This window comes from Lissotriton vulgaris, chromosome 2_1 (genome assembly GCF_964263255.1).
Source record: "Lissotriton vulgaris chromosome 2_1, aLisVul1.2, whole genome shotgun sequence".
NCBI classification, from domain to species: Eukaryota; Metazoa; Chordata; class Amphibia; order Caudata; family Salamandridae; genus Lissotriton; species Lissotriton vulgaris.
The window spans coordinates 1,645,338,698-1,645,358,637 of NC_141687.1; the positions used below are offsets into that span (position 1 = coordinate 1,645,338,698).

Below are 19,940 nucleotides of genomic sequence, written 5' to 3' on the forward strand. Positions count from 1 at the left end.
GTGGTCAGCTTTCTGAAGCCCCTTGAAGCCCATACATGAAGTCTTGCTGCGCACTGCAACGCTAGGCGCGAGAACAAAAAATGGTCGGAGCTTCATGCCCATATCCTGAATAGAGCATGTCTCTAAGAGACAGCAAAAGCGCTGCCTAAGCGAGACCTAAAAACACTAAAGCAGCACACAGAACATAGCTTCAGTTCCTTTGGTAACAAGGTGTCACAATCCCTGTGGACACTGGTCTTGAAAAAGGCAGCCAGCCTCTGGCTTAATAACTTGTTTTAATCTTGAAAAACAAATGCAAGTCGTATTTATATAAACACCGACAATACAAAGTCTGAAGGAGAAGGTGGAAGGGGAGAAGTGGCTGGGGAAGGATTGGGGGACAAAAAAAACCCTCTACTGTCACATCAAATACTCTCACCACAAAAGACCACACGCATACGCCGTGGTCCCCAACGAGCAATCACCTAAAGAGAATAATCCAATTGCAATGTCTCGCATAAGAGTCTTCATCTCTCAAATTGCATTTCCTCATTTCCGGAACGGAGGAGGCATTCAGTGTTTTTTTGGCAGATCTGCTCAAAAATTCATGAAGTGTATTGCTGCTGCGGCTGTCAAAACTATATGCTCTTCTGTAAAGCATTAACCAAAAAACAGGAAGGTCCTTTTGATGCCGCTGAAGTTTTTGCGTCAGAGTCAGATATCGCAAACTGCACTGTGAACGTCTCTCCCAGTCATTTCCAGGCCTCATTTCTTTGTCGTTTTGCGAATCAAAGCCATTCTCTGAAATTAAAAAGGAGAAAGGAATAGTTACATATAACGCAAGACCTTCCAGAGGAGACTGACTCAGTGAACTGAAAGTTCTGTGTTAACCCAATGAGCAATGGCGCACAGAGACAGGTACAGCTGGGAAGACTCATTGATGCAGGAAGTCTGAACATACAGGCTTCACAGGAGTGACAGATTTATGGACACCACAGGAGGACCTCTCTATGCTACTGTAACATTACTCAACACAAGACTACTATAATATTGTCACCGAGAAGAACCATTGCTTGTGGATATTCCTAGCTCCATACAGAGATTAGTAATACAATACGGAGGATGCCTTTAAAATGGAATGGATACAAGTGCATCTGGTGAACATTGTTCCAAAAAGGTTTATTAATGCATTTGTTTGGTGCCATGTTGTCTCATGGTAACATCTCAGTGCTGATGCTAGCTGCTTAGAAAATTGTCTTGATTGCATGCAGCGATAAAATAGACAGAAATTAGGAATGCACTTTACTCCAGTGATAAAATGAAATAACATACTAACATTTTGTTTATATATATATATATATATATATACATACATACATACATATATATATATATATATATACACACACACACACACACACACACACACATATATATATATACATACACACATACACATGCATACACACTTGTTCACCGTTCATGAAGGGCTGGGCACCCCTCCGAAAATGAGAAGTTAAATACTCCATGTCATGTACATCCCTGTCCATGAAAAGATGTGTCTCTTCAGTCAGGTCCATCTGTCCAGAAACATGCATATCATGCATTACGCTATCTATGAAGGGCTGGGCCACCTGTATAACGTACACCCATGTGTCCATTAACAGCTGAGCCCTGCCTGGGTTGTTCTTTATGTAGAGTCTAGAACAGCAGCATTCTTTGTCGGGCCGGTCACAAGCTACCTCGCAGGCGGTCTTTGAGTAGCGAGTAGCTGTCGGGAACTCGAGTTCAGGACTTTAAAACAGAGGACTGCTGATTATGCGGGAGCATCGCATTTCTGCTGATAAGAAGCTTGCCAAGTACCCCAGATCAGAGCATGCTGTTCAATACATCTCTGAAAACCATTCAGAGAAAAATAATGCTTCCATAAACTTATAATCTTCTAACCATGTGTCCAAGTCAGAGACTTATTTAATAAAGGTAAAACGCAGTAATACATTTGAAGGCTATTAAACAACTTCCAAAGACGCATGACTGAATACCACTGCATTAACATTTATTTCAGTTAAAAAAATAGTTTCTGTAGTCTCATTTCTTTATCTCTCCTTTTTTGCTATCCTTTCTGTATCTTTATTCCCTCTTCTTGTTAGTTTATTTTTTCTCTCCTTTATCTCGGTCCTGTGTCTGTTTACACCTTTATCATTTTTTTCTTTCCTTCATCTCATTCCTTTCCCTTTAATTTGCTTCTCGCCTGTTTTTTCTTTCATTCTCTCCTTTCTTACTTGTCACTCTCACATTCTTTCATTTTCTCCTCTATTCCTTGTTGCCTTTCCTATTTCTCAGCTTCATGACGTCTTCCCTTTTTCATTTTCTTTTATTCCTTATTTACTGTCCTTAGCTCCTTCCTTTTCTTCCCTCTTTCTCTCCTTTGTTCCTTTCCATCATTCTTTATTTCTTTCTATTTGTTCCTTCTTCCCTTTACATCTCATTTTCCCTTTGCTTCTTCGTTACTTCTATTTTTCAGCCTCACTTTCATTCCCCGCTTTTTCATTTTTTTTATTCCTTCCCGTTATCTATTTTTCCTTCTGCTCACTCTGCACTTCCATCCTCTCGCATCAAGTCCTTATTCTGTCCTTATTCGCCCTGCTTTCCTTTCTTTTTCTCACTCCTTCCTTTTTTTGTTGCTCCCATTCAAAATAATATTTTCCTTCTTTCTCTCCCTTCCCCATCCTCTCCTTTTGTTAAAAGTACTCAACTTCCTACAGCAATCTTTCCCTTTGTTAGTTCACATTTCACATTGCCTCAAGGGTATACTCAAGGGTAGGGGATGGCTGCAGATACGTTTGCTTGTTGAGTGCTAGCTAACCCGTAGATACCTACTGCTAAAGGTCCTAGTACAAGGTACATGTTTGAGAATAACCAATGTAATTGTGTGAATGTGTGCATGTTGAGAAGAAAACAAGTTACTTACCTGTAACTTTGGTTCCCCAGTATTGGTAACTTTCATAGATTCCCATGCTTTGTATCATTCCCCGTCGTCGGAATGGGAGCCTCGGTAAATAGTAAAAAACTATAGTAGTAAGCACAAAGTGAAAAAATAGGCCTAGGCCTCATCTCATTTTGTAGCTTATCCACCTCTTTGTGTAAAAGAGACCAAATTTCTGCAGCAGTCAATCAGAGCAGCCTCACCCCATAGAACCTTCCTGAGAGAAGCTCAGAGCCTCAGATTTTCGTAGCCGTTGTATACAGCTATCCACCAAGATCAGAAGAGTGAGCTTTCCCAGGGGAGGTGGGTGGGCGCATGGGAATCTATGAAAGTTACCAATACTGGGGAACCAAAGTTACAGGTAAGTAACTTGTTTTCTTGCCCCAGCATTGGAACTTTCATAGATTCCCATGCTTTGTATCAGAGTAACTAGCAGTAAAGAAAAACATATTTTGTCATACCTAAACCTGAAAATGTGACATATCTCTGTAAAAAAAAACAGCAGAACACATAGGATCATGAAATATGACAATAATGCAGTATACAAAATATGCAAAGGAAGGCGGGATAGAAAGGAAAGCTCACCGACTCATTGGAAAAGGTTCCTCAGGACTGCTTGGCCCACTGCTGCATCCTCCCTCACAGAAGAATCCAGACAATAGTGGCGGGTGAAGGTGTGGACACTGCTCCACGTAGCCGCCCTGCAAATGTCCTTGATAGGGACTCCTGCGAATAACGCCGCAGATGAAGCCATGGATCTGGTAGAGTGAGCACGAACTGCTCGCTGCAGAGGTTTCCCAGCCGCCTGGTGACAAAATTGTATAGCACTGGAAATCCAACGGGAAATACAAGCCTTCGAAACAGCACAACCCTTGCGTGGAGCACTGAAGGAAACAAAGAGCTGTGAAGATTTCCTGAACTGTTTCGTTCGCTCCAGATAGAATTTCAGGCATCTGTGAATGTCCAGAGAGTGCAGAGTCCTTTCCGCAGGTGAAGCAGGTTTTGGAAAGAATGGTTTCAAGACCACGGGTTCATTTAGGTGGAATTCCGAAGGAACTTTCGGGATAAATTTAGGATTTGTCCGTAGAATCAGCACATTATTCTTAAACTGGAGAAAAGGTTCCTCAATCGTGAAAGCCTGGATCTCGCTTACTCTACGAGCCGATGTCAGGGCCAAGAGAAGAGCCACTTTCCAGGAAAGAAACTTAAGGTCAGACTTATGCACAGGTTCAAAAGGGGCTTTCATGAGGGATGACAGAACCAGATTCAAGTGCCAAGTTGGAGGAGGTGGTCGAACTGGAGGAAAAACCCTGAACAAACCTTTCAGGAATTGTTTGACAATCCTAGCCGACCATAGGGAAGGCCCTGAAGATGAACGTCTGAATCTAGAGATGGCTGCCAGATGGACCTTTATCGACGATGGAGCCAATCCCGATTTTGCCAGAGAAAGGAGGTAAGGCAAGAGCTTGTGTGGAGAAGAAGTATACGGGTGTAAACCTTCCTTCTGGCACCAAACACAGAATCTCTTCCATTTGGCTCGATAGGTCTTGTTGGTACTAGGGGCTCGAGCCTGAGCTAGAATGTCTCTACATTCACTTGAGAGATCTAATCCCTGGAACTCTCTGAACTCAGGAGCCACGCTGTCAATCGCAGGGACTTCAAGTCCGGATGTAGAACCTGACCGTGAGACATTGTTAGCAAAGTTGGAATAGGCTGTAGGAGAACTGGCTGGTCCTGGGAGAGGAGAAGAAGCTCCGAGTACCAAACTTGTCTGGGCCATGCTGGAGCGATCAAAATCATCCTGCACGGTTCCACCTTGAGTTTGCTGACCAACTTCGGAATCAGTGGAATGGGAGGAAAGGCGTAAACAAAGGCGCCTGACCAGGCAATCAAAAGCGCATTCCCCAAGGATTCCCGATGGTGAACCCTGCTTGCGAAGGACAGGCATTTGGCGTTCTGGGGAGTCGCAAACAGGTCGATTGATGGTGCCCCCCATCGAGCAAAGAGATCCTCCAGAACGGTCTGATCCAGCTCCCACTCGTGAGAGACTGTCCTCTGACGACTCAAAGCGTCCGCCTTGACATTGAGCGTCCCCGCTAGATGTTCCGCTGAGAGGGAGACGTTGTTCTGTATTAACCAATTCCATATCGTTTGGGCTTCCTTGGAGAGGGTGGAGGATCTTGTGCCACCCTGTTTGTTTATGTAGTGCATGGCTGTAGTGTTGTCCGTACGAACCAGCACTGTCCTGTTTTGAATCCTCGGAAGAAAAGCTTGAAGAGCCAAGCGGATCGCGAGAAGTTCCAGGAGGTTGATATGGAACTTGCGTTGCACTGGACTCCAGTGACCGCTGACCTTCAGCTCCTGGAGGACCGCTCCCCATCCTTCCATGGAAGCATCCGTTGTTACAATCAGGGGAGATGGAGGAATGAGGAACGATAAACCCTTGGAAAGATTGTCTTTTTCCAGCCACCAGCCGCCTGCTTTTCTCATTTCCTTGGTAATGACAACCTTGTCGTCGAAGGATCCTGTGACCTGCCGCCACTGTCTGTCCAGTTGCTCTTGTAGTGGACGCATCCTGAGCCTGCAGTGCGGAACTAAAGGAATGCAAGATGAAATTGATCCGAGAAGTGATTTGTACTTGCGAACTGTCAGTGTCTTTCGAGATTGGAGAAGACGAGCTGAACACATTAGTTTGGTCTGGCGCTCCTCCGATGGAAGGGCTAAGCAACTGTCCGTGTTCAGGATGGCTCCCAGGAACCTTGTTGACCTGGATGGGTATAAAACCGATTTCTCCCTGTTGAGTCGAAGACCTAGCCGCTCGAACAGATCCTTGCACGTCCGGACTGCACTGGACGCTTCTTGAACAGATGGAGCTTTCAGCAGCCAATCGTCCAGGTATGGAAACACCTGAATAGCTTGTTTTCTGAGAAAAGCTGCCACCGGAGCTAGAACCTTTGTGAAGATCCGTGGGGCGGACCGGAGACCAAAAGGCAGTACCTTGAATTGAAAGTGACTCTTGCCCACTGTAAAGCGCAGATATTGCCTGTGAGCTGGATGGATAGGAACGTGGAAGTAGGCGTCCTCCAAATCGAGGGTCGCCATATAATCCCCCGGATTGAGCAGACGAAGGATGTCCTGAAGAGTGACCATCCTGAAGGACAACTTCACGAGATAAGTGTTGAGCTGCCGTAGATCTAAAATCGGACGCCACTTGTTCTTTGTCTTCCGAACCAGGAAGAACCTGGAATAGAACCCCTTCCCCTTCTGCGAAAGGGGTACAGGCTCTACTGCCCCCTTGGTGAAAAGTTGGTGGGCTTCGAGATGAAGGAGCCTGAGATGTTTCGGAAGGAAGGCATCCGGCGCTCTTGTTGGAGGAAGGTCTTGAAACTCCAATGTGTGTCCTTCTCTGACAATCTGGAGGACCCATTGATCCGATGTAATAATCATCCAGTTGTGTAGGCAATGGGAAATCCTGCCCCCCACAGATGTGAATGAGGGAACAGGAACAGTGGAAAGAGCCACCTGGCCGCTATTGTTTCCTGGTGTTGTCTCTCCTTTGCTGCCCCTGACGTCCTCTAGGCTGCTGGCGAGAGAAAGAGCCCCTTTGAGTGTATTGTGGCTTATACGACTGGCTGGACTGAGATCCAGAGGAGTAGCGATTTTGATTACCTCCACGATAAGAAGAAAAGCCTCTTCCTCTAGCTCCTCTGAAGGGCACCTTACGATACTGCAATGTACCCAAGGACTTAGCTGTATCCGTGTCCTTTTTGATTCCCTGCAGGGCCTCATCGACGTGCTTGCCAAATAGCATCTCACCGTCATATGGCAGATCCAAGATCTTATTCTGCACCTCCTGCCTGAACCATGTGGCCTTTAACCACCCTTGGCGTCGCAGAACCGCCGAGCCAGCTAGTGCCCGGAATGCGGTGGTTGCAATATCCATTGCCACATCAATGACCTCCGAAGAGGCCCGCTCCCCTTCGAGCAAAATCTTCTTCACATCTTCCTTAGACGAATCCTGCAGTTCGTCAACAAATGGGGCAAGATCGCACCACATTTGTCGATCATAGCGTCCCAGAATCGCTAGCGCATTGGCTGCCCTAACCAGGAGACTGGCCATAGCTGAAAACCTCTTGCCCACATTATCTAGGCGCCTGCCCTCCTTATCCGGCGGCGTAGTCATCGGCGCAGAAGGATTTTTGGACTTGCTTTGGGCAGCTTGTGAAATGACCGAATCCGGTTTCGGTTGGCCAAGTAAACATGCTGGACTGCCATCCGGTGCCTTATACTTCTTTTCTAGTCTCGGAAGTACCGGGAGGACTGTAGCCGGATTATGCATAGCCTTCAAGCCCTCAGACCAGACATGCTCGATGATTGGAATGGACCTCACTGACTTCCTGAATGGTTCTTTAAAGTCATATAAAAAGCAATCCGATTGCACTGTGGTTACTGGGAGACCAAATCTTTTGGATGCCCTGTCCATTAAGTTGTGAAACCCTCCAACGTCCGCTGGAGGCGAAGTAATATTATCCGGGTCGGTGTTGTCCGGATCTATAGGGTCAGCAGTATTCCATGGCGTCTGTTGATCTTGATCAGGATCCGCTTGCTGGTCTGCATCTGAAGACGCAGCATCATCATCATCATCAGTCTCTTGCACCTGCACTACCTCTTGAGGGCGCACTTCCAGCGCAGTGGCCCGCTCTCTTGAGGGTAAAGAATGGTCTGCCACAGGACGCAATGTCTGAGGCGGAGGTGTCGTGGGGCGCACCTGTTGGGCTTCCGGAGGTGCCGGGAAACGTTGCTTGTAATCCCGCAACATAAGCTGTAAATCCACCACTAAAGCGGATGGTATTGCCACCATACCCTCGGGTAACTGACGCATCGGTTGTTGTGGAGGCACGTGCCTGGTAGCAGTACATTCCTCCTCATAATAATGCTCTGGAGCATAGTGCTGTCGTTCCATCTGCTCCTCCTCAGAGCTAAACTCCTGCACCTTAACCTGGAGGTCAGAAGGGCTATAGGCCTGCCCAAATTCACTGAAAGTCTCTTCCTCAGAGTCATCCTCCAATAGTAGTGTTGGTGGTAGCTTCTGAACCTGGCGAGGAGACGTCATCTCTGGCGTGATATGTTTCCTTTTCCGCGAAAAAACCTGTTTTCCCGCCATTTCCATCGTCGACGAGGTCGTCGTCGACGAGGCCCTCGTCGACGAGGCCCTCGTCGACGAGGCCCTCGTCGACGAGGCCCTCGTCGACGGGAAGGTCTTCTGTGTCAGTGTCGACAGTGGAAGTGTAGACATAGAAACTGTCTTCGTCGACGAGGATAGCGTCGTCGACGAGGTGAAGCTCATCGTCGACGATGGTGGAATCGTCGACGGGACCGTCGACGAGCTCGTCGTCATCAACATGGCCACCGGCGTCGTCGACATCGTCGTCGTCGAAGTCGTTCTCGTCGACGACACCGCCGTCGACGGCAGCTTTGCAGACATTGTCGTCGACGTGGAGGTGGTCACCCTCGTCGACGACGAGCAGGATTCCGGAGCCTTGAAAGCAGTCGACGGTGTAGGCGTCGACGCAGCCGTCGTCGACGAGCCCGTCGACGAGGCAACCTTGGTAGAGCTGTCCTTTTTAACACTCGTAGACGACGTACCTGGGAGTTTAGTCGTCGACGGTTTCTGCTTCTTGTCTGAAGCCACCTCTTGAGTCGGGGTTGAAGGCTTTTTGACCCCACGATCCTTCTCTGAGGAAGGCGAAGAGACTGTAGAAGCCTTTCTCACCTTTTTTGAGGTCAGAAGTTCCTCAGGCTTACCCTGCCTCTCCTTTTCACCTCGGTGAGGAGATTTTTGGGCAGCCGGCCTGTCAGACCTGTCAGAGGTCCCTGGTAAGGCCTTGTGTCGGGACTCGTCTGAAGCAGAAAGGGGGGACCTACCCCTCTTCTGAGACCTTCTGGATGACACCATAGGCGAGGAGCCCTCACTGTCCGAAGAGATAATGTCCTTCCGGTCTTTCACCTTCTGAAGCCATGTGAGGAGACGTCCTTCTCTGTCCCTCTGGGTCTTGGCTGAGAAGGATCTGCAAATCGGACAGTCTGTCGGTTTATGGTCCGGATATAAACAGTAGATACAATCCTCATGTTTGTCCTCGACAAACAACCTCTTCTTAGAGCAGGTGGCACAGGCTCTAAAAAGGGCTTTCCTCTCCGACATGCTGAGAAAAAATCCAAGTAGTTGAAGAAAAAACTGAAGAAAACTGAGCAGAGCTCAATGGAGACTCCCTTGCACAACGTGCGGTAGAAAATCTGAGGCTCTGAGCTTCTCTCAGGAAGGTTCTATGGGGTGAGGCTGCTCTGATTGACTGCTGCAGAAATTTGGTCTCTTTTACACAAAGAGGTGGATAAGCTACAAAATGAGATGAGGCCTAGGCCTATTTTTTCACTTTGTGCTTACTACTATAGTTTTTTACTATTTACCGAGGCTCCCATTCCGACGACGGGGAATGATACAAAGCATGGGAATCTATGAAAGTTCCAATACTGGGGCAAGTACATGGGCGTTTTCTCATCAGTCACTGAAAACTCGAGGAATGGGCTTGCCATAATCCTTGTAATGTTCCTACCACCAAGTCACACCAGTTTTCTGGACATCAACCAATGGACTTTAGGGCAGTTCGTTTATGGAAGTATTTCGGGTACTAGCTCTTATAACCAGAGCATTGGATTGGATGTATTGCATGACTATGAGACCACAAATCCAGCGCAGACTGTCACCTCTCAAAGGTAATTCATAATAAACAATAGTAAAGGAACAAAAGCCGGCACTTGGGACACTTCACAGATAATTCTGTCATGATACAGCTCATGGGGAATTAAAGTGGCGTGATCACTAAAGCAGAACAGGGGCTCGGCATTTGTCTCTTCGCCTTTATGTATCTTTAATTAATATATCGATAAGGCAGTAGCTAGGGCAGTTTTCGTTGATCAGAAGTAATGGTCACTATTGAAAATGGTGGAGACCCCTCGTCTACACAGAGGACTACATGACTTGTGAACCCCATCCCAACCCCCCCCCCCCAACTCGTCGGGCAGATAGGTGTACATAATGGAAACCACCCAACATGAGTCAAAGGCCCTTCTAGAATCATAGTAAACATCACTATGTCTACAAAGAACTGAGTATCTGACATCAGCCACCATCTGTCCATTAAGATCTGAGCTTTCCGCATCATGCACACGTGTCCATGAAGAAGTAGGTCTCAACACATCATGCACCCGTCTACGAAAAGCTGGGCTCACTCTACTGAAGAGGATCTGGACATCACAATTCATACACCTTTACTTACAAAAAGGTGGTCATCGCATGTCATACATCACTCTACCCACGAGCACCCATGTGCATCTCTCTGTTCACGAGAACATGGCCTCACTCACATCTCGCTCCATGAACAGTATGGCCTCATAATCGTGCCCCCACTGGTTCATGAAGAGCTAGACACTGCATGTCGTACTGCAGGTCTACGAAGAACGAAGCATTGCATGTCATGCTCCACTCAACCCACGTACACCTGGGCTTCATGTTACGCCACCTCGGTTCATAAAAGAGGCCTCCCACATCATGCACTCTGTCCGCTGAATAGCTTGGCCCTCTTTCCCATGACGTAATTTACTTCAGTAAGGCACACCCTTTGACACACTGACGAATAAGGTGACTTTAACCATCTAAGCCTACAAAGTCTCTAGCGGAGTGGGGACAGTCTTGATATGAAGACTTTCTGAAGAGCATCATCTTTTCTACATGTAGCTCTGAATCACTTGAGGAGGTAAACATCCCCTTGATCCATGTCACTTGCCACCCCACTTGACGGTCTATGAAGAAAAGTTCAATTAAGTTAAGCACCCCACCCCTTCCAGAAAAGCAAATTACTTTAACGGGCAATCTCAGAATCATCCAAGGATTTTGTCACTGTTCTATGCACCCTGTACAGATTACAAAAAAAAAAAAAAAAAAAATTAGCAAGCGCTTGGATTAAGATAACCAACCAACATCCCATTACTGGCACCTTAAATGCACTTTACACCATATACAAACACTAAAACATGGCTTTTGCAGATATTAGCTAGTACCTATACCAATCATGATTCAGCCATTGGATAAAGCCAACACGATTATGTTGCACAGCTCGCAGATGAATTGACACAGTCATAAATAGAGGATTGCTAGAGTGCAACAGTAACAATGACAATCTTTTAATTTCGTTGGTATTCCTGTATTTAAGACAGGGTGTCTGGTTACCAGTGGCATAACAACAACTGGTTATTGTATCGCTCTTCATACCACACTTCTGTTATTTACAGCACTTGGAAATGACAGATGTTACTATTGTCCACTTATGGTACTCAATTTACTTCGCTCTGAGAGGATGAACGGCAGTGTCGGCCTTTCTGGGATTCTGCTTTGTGACTTAATGATCACTGCGTTTTTCGAGCATTAAACATTTGGCTTATGGTGCTATCCTTGCTAGCGTCACAGTCTTGAGTATGGAAAGCAGCCAAGATGGGCCAAGCATGGGCACACACCATTTGCTTTACAAGAGGATTGGCTTTTCTATACTTTCCATGGATCAGGATCTGTAATTTTTGGAAGTAATGAAAAGGACAAATATGCGGAATTCAGAGCTTTATAGTATGGCATGCAAAGGAAATTACGCCATATACTAGCTCTTATTACCTTGGTTAAAGTTAAAGTAGATAGATTTTTAGAGCACGGCTTATCACCTGTGAGGGTATCCATGTACTAGGGCACCGGGAGATTAAGCGATTTGCCCAGAATCACAGGATGTTGCGCCAACGCCAACATTCAAACCCAGGATCCCGAGCTCCTGAGTCAACAGCTTCTGGCCACTGACAACCATAGTAGTCTTTTGCACCAGGATCTCCACTAACGCCATGGGACATACCGTCTCAACATACCTGATGTAGGCAGGGGAACTACTATGAACTTTAGGTCATCAGGTAATGCATCCTGAATATGATTTCACTCCTAATAGGAAGTCGATGCAGTTTACACAGGACTAGTGCTATTGGCACCTTTCAGGCACTATTAGTGCCTGTTCTCGCTATGGTGGTTTGAATATTCCACCAATACTCAGCTCAAAAGACCAGAGTACAATGCTTTCCAGGATTCAGCTTGGCGCCAAAGATTGCTTGTAGAAAAGCTGCAGCATCATCGTGTGAGTTTGAATGCACATTCATGTTATGAAATACGCAAAGATTCTGGCGACTTCAACAATTTGCTGTTCCATTGACAATGTTAATGTATTTGGCATTTATACGGCACACTTCCACAAATGGAGCCTTGCAGAACTTTGTAACCTTGTCCGAAATGATTGTAGCACACGCCTTCAAAATTTGATAATGCAAGCTTGATGGGTCAAGTGGGATGTACAAAAAGAGTCAAAATATACTTCCAGAACTTTACCTTTAACAGGCAATGGAATTGAGTTGTCTTAATGAAAAAGTTGAAGTTTTATAGAGGCAACCAAATAAAATTATATTTTTGTTATTGCACAAATTTGTGGAAAAGAGCTGCGTGATTCTGCAGGTCTTTCACCTCTGGATAGATGTAGTGATGTCTGGACTGGTACACTGAACACGTCTTGTCTATTAGCAGCTGCCATTCTCCTTACCAACTACATTATAGAAAAGATTGAGATGTAGCTGTAGTCATGCCAAGCAAAAGCTGGAACCCACCGGCTATGCACCACACTTTCATGCGGATCATTCAATAACTGATTGGGAGGCCTCATCAGTGTCCTTCTAGTAAGGAGCAGTCTTCCTAAAACATTCATACCACACATACTTTATAATTTATCTTGCCCGTCAGAGGTGTCTTATGGATTCATGTTTCCAAGCAGGCTGGAGGGCTACGTAAAGCACTTCTGCGGGATGGGCCCCTTCCCTGAGAAGACAGCCGTTTTTGGTTAACCTCGACAAACCTTCCTCTTCATCACAACTAGCACTGACCAATTGTCAGGCAACTTTTGTTAAGGCTTTGAACTCCTTCCAGTTAGCCTGAAAGCCTGTGATGATAAATTACGAAAACGTAAATAAGTTAAAAGCTTGGCTCTTCTCCTTCAACCTATTTTACAATTTGGCTTCTGACTGTATGGCGGTGTGTAGGATATCGTGAGATCACAGTGTGCGCTACAAATTAATACATCAAATCAAGGCTTTGATGTAGAGTTGCAGCTCACACGCCACGGACTACTGCCAACTTAACTGTTCCCTTTATAATCTTCTATAAACCCAGCCAGATGAAACAAGCATTTGCAATGCAATAGGGCTCGCATTAGTAAAGTTAGAGGTATTAGTATTGTAAATGACAAATTTTTTATTTATGTTTTTGTTTTGAAAATAGCTAAATTAATAACTTTGTCATTTACAATGCCAATAGTGTTAACTTTTGCAAACGGGACACCTATAGCATTTGTAATGCACTATGTGTTGTATTTACATGACTTAGATGTATTAATATTAAAAATAACAATGGGTTGTATTTTTTTCAATATTTAATACTTAAATAAAAGTTATTGTAATTTATAATGGCAATAACTTAAACTTTTGCAAATAACTTTTTGGAAGATTATGTTTATTTTATTTTATTGGGATGAAAATACAAGAACAGAAGTGAAATATTAAAAAATGACATTTGTAATAAAGTTTGAAACATTGAGAGAACATATTTGAATCAGTTGTTGAATGGTTGCACAGATTGATGCTGTGGTGGCTCCGAGTGATGCTGTGGCGTTCAGTGATGCTCTGGTAGCGCATAGTGATGTTGTGGTGACCCTGAGTGATGCTGTGGGGATGCGATGGATAGTGAGGGCGATAGATAGATAGATAGATAGAGGGCGATAGATAGATAGAGGGCGAAAGATAGATAGAGGGCGAAAGATAGATAGAGGGAAGGCGAAAGATAGATAGAGGGAGGGCGAAAGATAGATAGAGGGAGGGCGAAAGATAGATAGAGGGAGGGCGAAAGATAGATTGAGGGAGGGCAAGAGGGCAAGGGATGGAGTGTGGGCGAGGGAGGGATGGAGTGTGGGCAAGGGATGGAGTGTGGGCAAGGGATGGAGTGTGGGCAAGGGATGGAGTGTGGGGCGAGAGAGGGATGGAGTGTGGGGCAAGAGAGGGATGGAGTGTGGGGCGAGAGAGGGATGGAGTGTGGGGCGAGAGAGGGATGGAGTGTGGGGCGAGAGAGGGATGGAGTGTGGGGCGAGAGAGGGATGGAGTGTGGGGCGAGGGAGGGATGGAGTGTGGGGCGAGGGAGGGATGGAGTGTGGGGCGAGGGAGGGATGGAGTGTGGGGCGAGGGAGGCATGGAGTGTGGGGCGGGGGAGGGATGGATGGAGGATGGATGGATGGAGTGCGGGGATGGATGGATGGAGTGCGGGGATGGATGGATGGAGTGCGGGGATGGATGGAGTGCGGGGATGGATGGATGGAGTGCGGGGATGGATGGATGGAGTGCGGGGATGGATGGATGGAGGGGGATGGATGGATGGAGCGGTGGTGTGGAGTTGAGCGGTGGTGTGGAGTTGAGCGGTGGTGTGGAGTTGAGCGGTGGTGTGGAGTTGAGTGGTGGTGTGGAGTTGAGCGGTGGTGTGGAGTTGAGCGGTGGTGTGGAGCCATAAAAGCACTTCTTCAATAGTAATAGGCGCAAGCTAACTATTATTGTGCGTGACGTGTTACCACGAAGGTAACAAATTTGAAATGTGGCTCAGCGTCAGGGCTGGATTAGTATATCATTGCGTCATATTGGGTATACAAATAAGCAGTACAGCATTTATTTTCATAGTTTTATAATGCACTTGTAACGGCAAATTAACTGTGTGCACATTACACACGTGTTTTTTAATATGGTGTGATAACGGCAAATGAACTGCGTGCACATTACGCACATGTATTTTTTAATACCACACGCATGCTGTGCTACTAATTTAGCACAACATGCTCTTAACATATAGAGCAAAAGGGTTAAAGGCAACTTTATATACAAATGTTACTGAAGCGCTAGTAAAGGGAAATAAATCACCAATATGGCGCTAGCTGGACGCGCCACATTGACTGTCTCGATGTATTTAAAAAGAGCGAAAGCTGAAGGGTGAGGCAACTTTATAGACAAAATGCTATTAACAATGCAAAATATAGAGCTCACCACAGAAAAGCTACATATAAAATGCTAAGAAACGGATAACTAGTAGATTATTGCAGCATAATGGGCATACAAATAAGCATTACGGCATTAATTTTATGGTGGATAATGCACAAATAACGGCAAACGAACTGCGTGTATATTACGGACATGTGCTTTTTAATATCGCATGCATGCTGCGCTAGTAATTTAGCACAAAATGCTTTTAACAACATATAAAGCAGAAGGCTTAAAAGCAACTTTATATGCAAAATGCCATTATCGATGCAGAGAAGAAAACGTTCTATAGAAGCACTTCTTTTGAAGCAATGGAAGCCAGCCTAACTCAATTATTGTGCGCCAGGCGTTACAAGGATAGGAACAAATGGGACATGTGGCGAGGCGCCAGGGTAACTTAACTGTTAGTGTTGAGGTGCTAGCAGGAAGGAAATAAATGACCAATATGGCGCTAGTTGAACGCGCCACATTGTCTGCCTTGATGTATTTCAAATAACTAAAGACTGCAAACGCGCTAGCAAAGCTGCATACATAGCTAGATCGTAAATTTAGTCAATGTATTTTAAACCAGTTAAAGCCGAAAAGTGCAAATACGGCAGCTAGCTTACATAGGTAGAACGCAACTTTAGCGAATGCAATTTTAATCATCGAAAATGTACAGCTGAAAAAGTGCGCGTTCACAGATTGATGTGCAACATTGTCTGCGTCCATATATTTTCAACCAAATTTATAAAAATGCTTAATAACACATGTACGCCAAAGCACAAGGCCTGGCACAGAAGCAGTTTTTGTGTAGCAATGGGCGTCAGGCTAACATAAGCATTCTGCATGAGTAGTTATCAAGAAGGGCAAATATTAGAAATGTGTCGGGCCATAGCAATTTAAGTGCTATGTTTTGAGGCGCTAAGAAAGAGAAACAAATCACCTATATGGCGCTAGCTGGACGCACAACATTGACTGCCTTGATGTATTTTAAAACAGCTAAAGCTGAAGGGTGAGGTAACTTTAAGGGCAAAATGCTATTAACAATGCGAACCGTAAGCTAGATCGCAACTTTAGCTAATGCAATTTTAAGCATCGAAAATGTACATCTGAAAAATTGCGCGTTTAATTTAAATGTGGCTGAGCGTCAGGACTGGATTAGTATATCATTGCGTCATATAGGTTATACAAATAAGCAGTACGGCATTTTTGTAAATAGTTTTATAATGCACTGGTACAGCAAATGAACTGCGTGCACATTACGCACGTGTTTTTTAATATGCTGTGATAACGGCAAATTAACTGCGTGCACATTATGCACATGTGTTTTTTAAGACCATACGCATGCTGTGCTTGCAATTTAGCACAAAATGCTCCTAACAACATATAGAGCAGAAAGGTTAAAGGCAACTTTATATACAAAATGCCATTACGGATGCAGAGGAGAAGGCCTTCCTTAGAAGCACTTCTTTTGTAGCAATGGGCGCCAGCCTAACTCAATTATTGTGTGCATGGTGTTACCAGAAAAAGAGCAATTGGACATGTGGCGAGGCACCAGGGTAACTTATGTGTTAGTGTTGAGGACAAAAGAAGACGTCTAAAGCATGTTATTTATGTATTTATGAACAACGCATGAATTCACAAAAAAACGAGAGAAAGCACATAAACAAGGAAGGAAGGGTGACGAGACGCATGGGGAGCAGCAGCCTTTGATGTGCCGGCCGGCCGGCCATGCAGTGAATAATTAGGGGAGGAGAAAAGCCGGCCTGAAGCAGAGCACAAAGCAAAGATGGCTTTGATGTGGAGGCAGGCAGCTCTGGCGGATAGGAGCGCGTTCATGAGACCTCATCGAGGTCTCGTGCACTTCTAAAAATCCGCATTAGTTTAGCTCTTAGTTTAACCCCAATAGGGCTCATCCTATTCATTCCTTGCGGAATGGAATAGGACGAGCCCTAAAAACTGTTGTTTAATTGTGATAGGCACACGCACTTATGCTTTGTTATCAACGTATGCTATTGGGTGAAAGCCACCACTATGAAGAGTACAGGATACTTACAAAAGATGCAACTCATATAAATGGCAGTTTATTTGAACACGGTGCCAACTTAAAAAGTCTACACTTTCAATTGACAGAATAGGTCTTTCCAGGAGAGACAAAATGGATCGATCTAGGGGCAGTTTCTAAATTTGTGGTGACTAGGCGTTACATTAAATGCTCCATTGCCATATTCTCTCCTGTTTAAAGTGTCTTCCCCTAACCCCAGAATCTGACCCCCTTCTCACTTTAGTATATCAAACCTAGCTTAGAACACAAAGACTTTGAGCGTTCAGGAGGAAGTGGATTTATTACTTTTCACCTCTTATCAGAAAACATCTTTAGTGCTCATTCCCTGCACCGTCGTTGATGAAGCATGGTCCCTACAAACTTACTTCTTCTCTTTCTTATACATATGAACAGATGACAATAGCAATGCCCACTGCTATCAGCAACCACAGGTCCATTTGTGGCCTGAGAGCTGCTCACTGCAGTGAGAGATGATGATTAGAGAACTTCAAGAACTGGGACTCTGGGCCTGCCAAGTTAATTTGGGCTTTTGAAGTCATCAGCAGTATTTCTCAGAAAGGACTGAACGTGCTATTGTGAATAGCTGCTACTTACCTTAAAAAATAAACCAAATAAAATAATAAAACATCAACAAAATAAACACAATAGGATTTAGTGCTGCTTTGCTAATCCACCTGTCATGGGGCTCACACAAACCCAGTCTCCTTAGTGCCATTTTCTTCTCAGACAAGGCCTCACCTGCTTGTGAGCTTCTGTTGTGCAGGCTTTCTTGTAAGGTCTGATTTCGTCTGTTCCAAAGCCCGGGATCCACATGTTCCACTGTCGCTCTACCATATACAACACAATAAAAAAATTTAAAACACCCAGTTGAAGTCATGCCACATTAATGTGATAAATGACACCGATGCACAGACAAAGGAGATATAAAGATTCAATGAAGAAGAGAAAAACAGACCGGAAGAAAACAACAAATAGTGACAGTGTTTGGGAGAATAGGTCGTTTGCACATAAAACACAATCTGGCATAAAAGTCACATCAAATCATTGATCTCCGCAGGGAATACATCCACTATTTTATGCACACTTCATTCTCATTAGTGGTTACGCTTACAATCATGAACACTACACAGGGGTGCTAAAAGCCCTAAAGCAATCAAGATATCCATGGACCCTGGTTGGTTAGTAAAAGAAAGACATAACTTGGGTGCAAGGTAAACCTCATGATGCTGGAGATGCTTTATTTGCGGTGCTAACTTCAGCTACGTCCATAAGTAGTACCAATGTAGCAAGCTTTCTGAAACGTGTGTAGCGAAAGGACAGTATTTTGGAACAGTATGTGCAGCTAACAATGTGCGCAGCGATTCAACTTTAAGGTATCATGTCAAGAGTTATTGGGATAATTTACGAAATCGTGTTTAGTGTACATTTATGGAAATTTAGCATTTTAAGGTACACTAGTAAGTTCACCTGCCCCCTTGGATGGAGACGGGGTAACCACAAACACCCCACATTGATGTTTAGGACAACCCTTTAGGCACGGCCCTAACGGCATCTTAAACAAGCATTTGCAATGCAATAGGTCTCGCAGTTGCAAGGGTTTAAGCTATTGGCATTGTAAATGACAATGCCTTTTATTTATTTGTTTTGATAAGGAATTTTCATTTACAATGTCAATAGCTCGAACTCTTGTAAATGCGAGACCTATTCCATTTCAAAGAAGCAGCTGCTATTGTACCGGGCAGCTTGGAAATCGAAAGCGCACATGGTGAGCTGAATGTTGCAGGAAAGCATGTTGTGCCTGCAGTAGGACAAACTCCTTAAAGAAAATAGTGCTTTCAGACTAAATAAGACATGCCGTGTAACAACAAATTTAAAAGGGCCATTCCCCATGGGAGGTTACAAATGAAGACAAGGTGGTACTAAGGAGGGACTAACAAGCCTATTAAAAAAATCAGATGCTGGGGTGTGGTTTCGGTGTCGCACAGGATGGCCGCGGAGTGAGGCTTCTCTGCCGCGACGGACCTCCTCTTAGCGGTCTTCGGCGCTTCCTAGGTATCTTCAGCAGCAAGTTTACACGTTTCCTTGACCGGAATGTAGATGGCATCTTTTCAGCTGTCTCCGACCTCCCTCTTAATCAAGATTAAGTGACTTTTGCCACCTGTATGCTCCGACGCTTGTAGCGCCCGCCATTTTGTCCTCAGTGACTGACTTCTAATCGGCAATCTCCTGTGACTCCACGGCGCCCTCTGACTTGCGGTGGCCACGCTATTCAGCCCATATGGGAGTCATTTCTTCTGCTGCTTTACTCCCGAGTATTCTTGACATCGCGCTTTTGATTTTAACCCACTGTAGGCTTCGAAGCTGGTTGTGCCTGCCATTTTGTGCCTCTCCTTCATGGCGCGAATAATTATTTCTCACAAAGCGCATTAACAGTTTGTTCTATTTCAGGAGTGCAGCTTACTTTCTATGTTTTTCCACCCAATTACAACCCTGATGCCTGTGCCTGGTACTTTTATAGGAATTATGTCCTATTTTCCACACAGACTATGATACTATATGGAAGATGTTTTGCTGAATGGCCTTTATAGATGCTTCTATGGTTTAAAGCTGAAATACATCACCTACTGTTGACATCTAGGTGTCTTGGAACTAACACGTTCATCCAACTACCAACTTGTCCTTTTCAAGTCATATATTACTTCAGATCCAGCCTCGCCACATCTACCC

At 44.9% G+C, this 19,940-nt stretch overlaps 1 protein-coding gene across 4 annotated transcripts in view; it reads right to left on the bottom strand.

Moving 5' to 3' along the window:
• Positions 1–258: 258 nt before the first annotated feature.
• Positions 259–19,940, bottom strand: part of TAF12 (TATA-box binding protein associated factor 12) — a 117,571-nt gene continuing 97,889 nt past the window's right edge. For all 4 annotated transcript variants that reach the window (XM_086957549.1, XM_086957551.1, XM_086957550.1 and 1 more), the window contains 2 exons: positions 17,952–18,040; positions 259–780 (listed from right to left, as the gene is read on the bottom strand). In XM_086957549.1, coding sequence (XP_086813675.1) covers positions 745–780; positions 17,952–18,040 — 125 coding nt within the window. In that variant the 3' untranslated portion in view covers positions 259–744. The remainder of the gene's footprint in view (positions 781–17,951; positions 18,041–19,940) is intronic.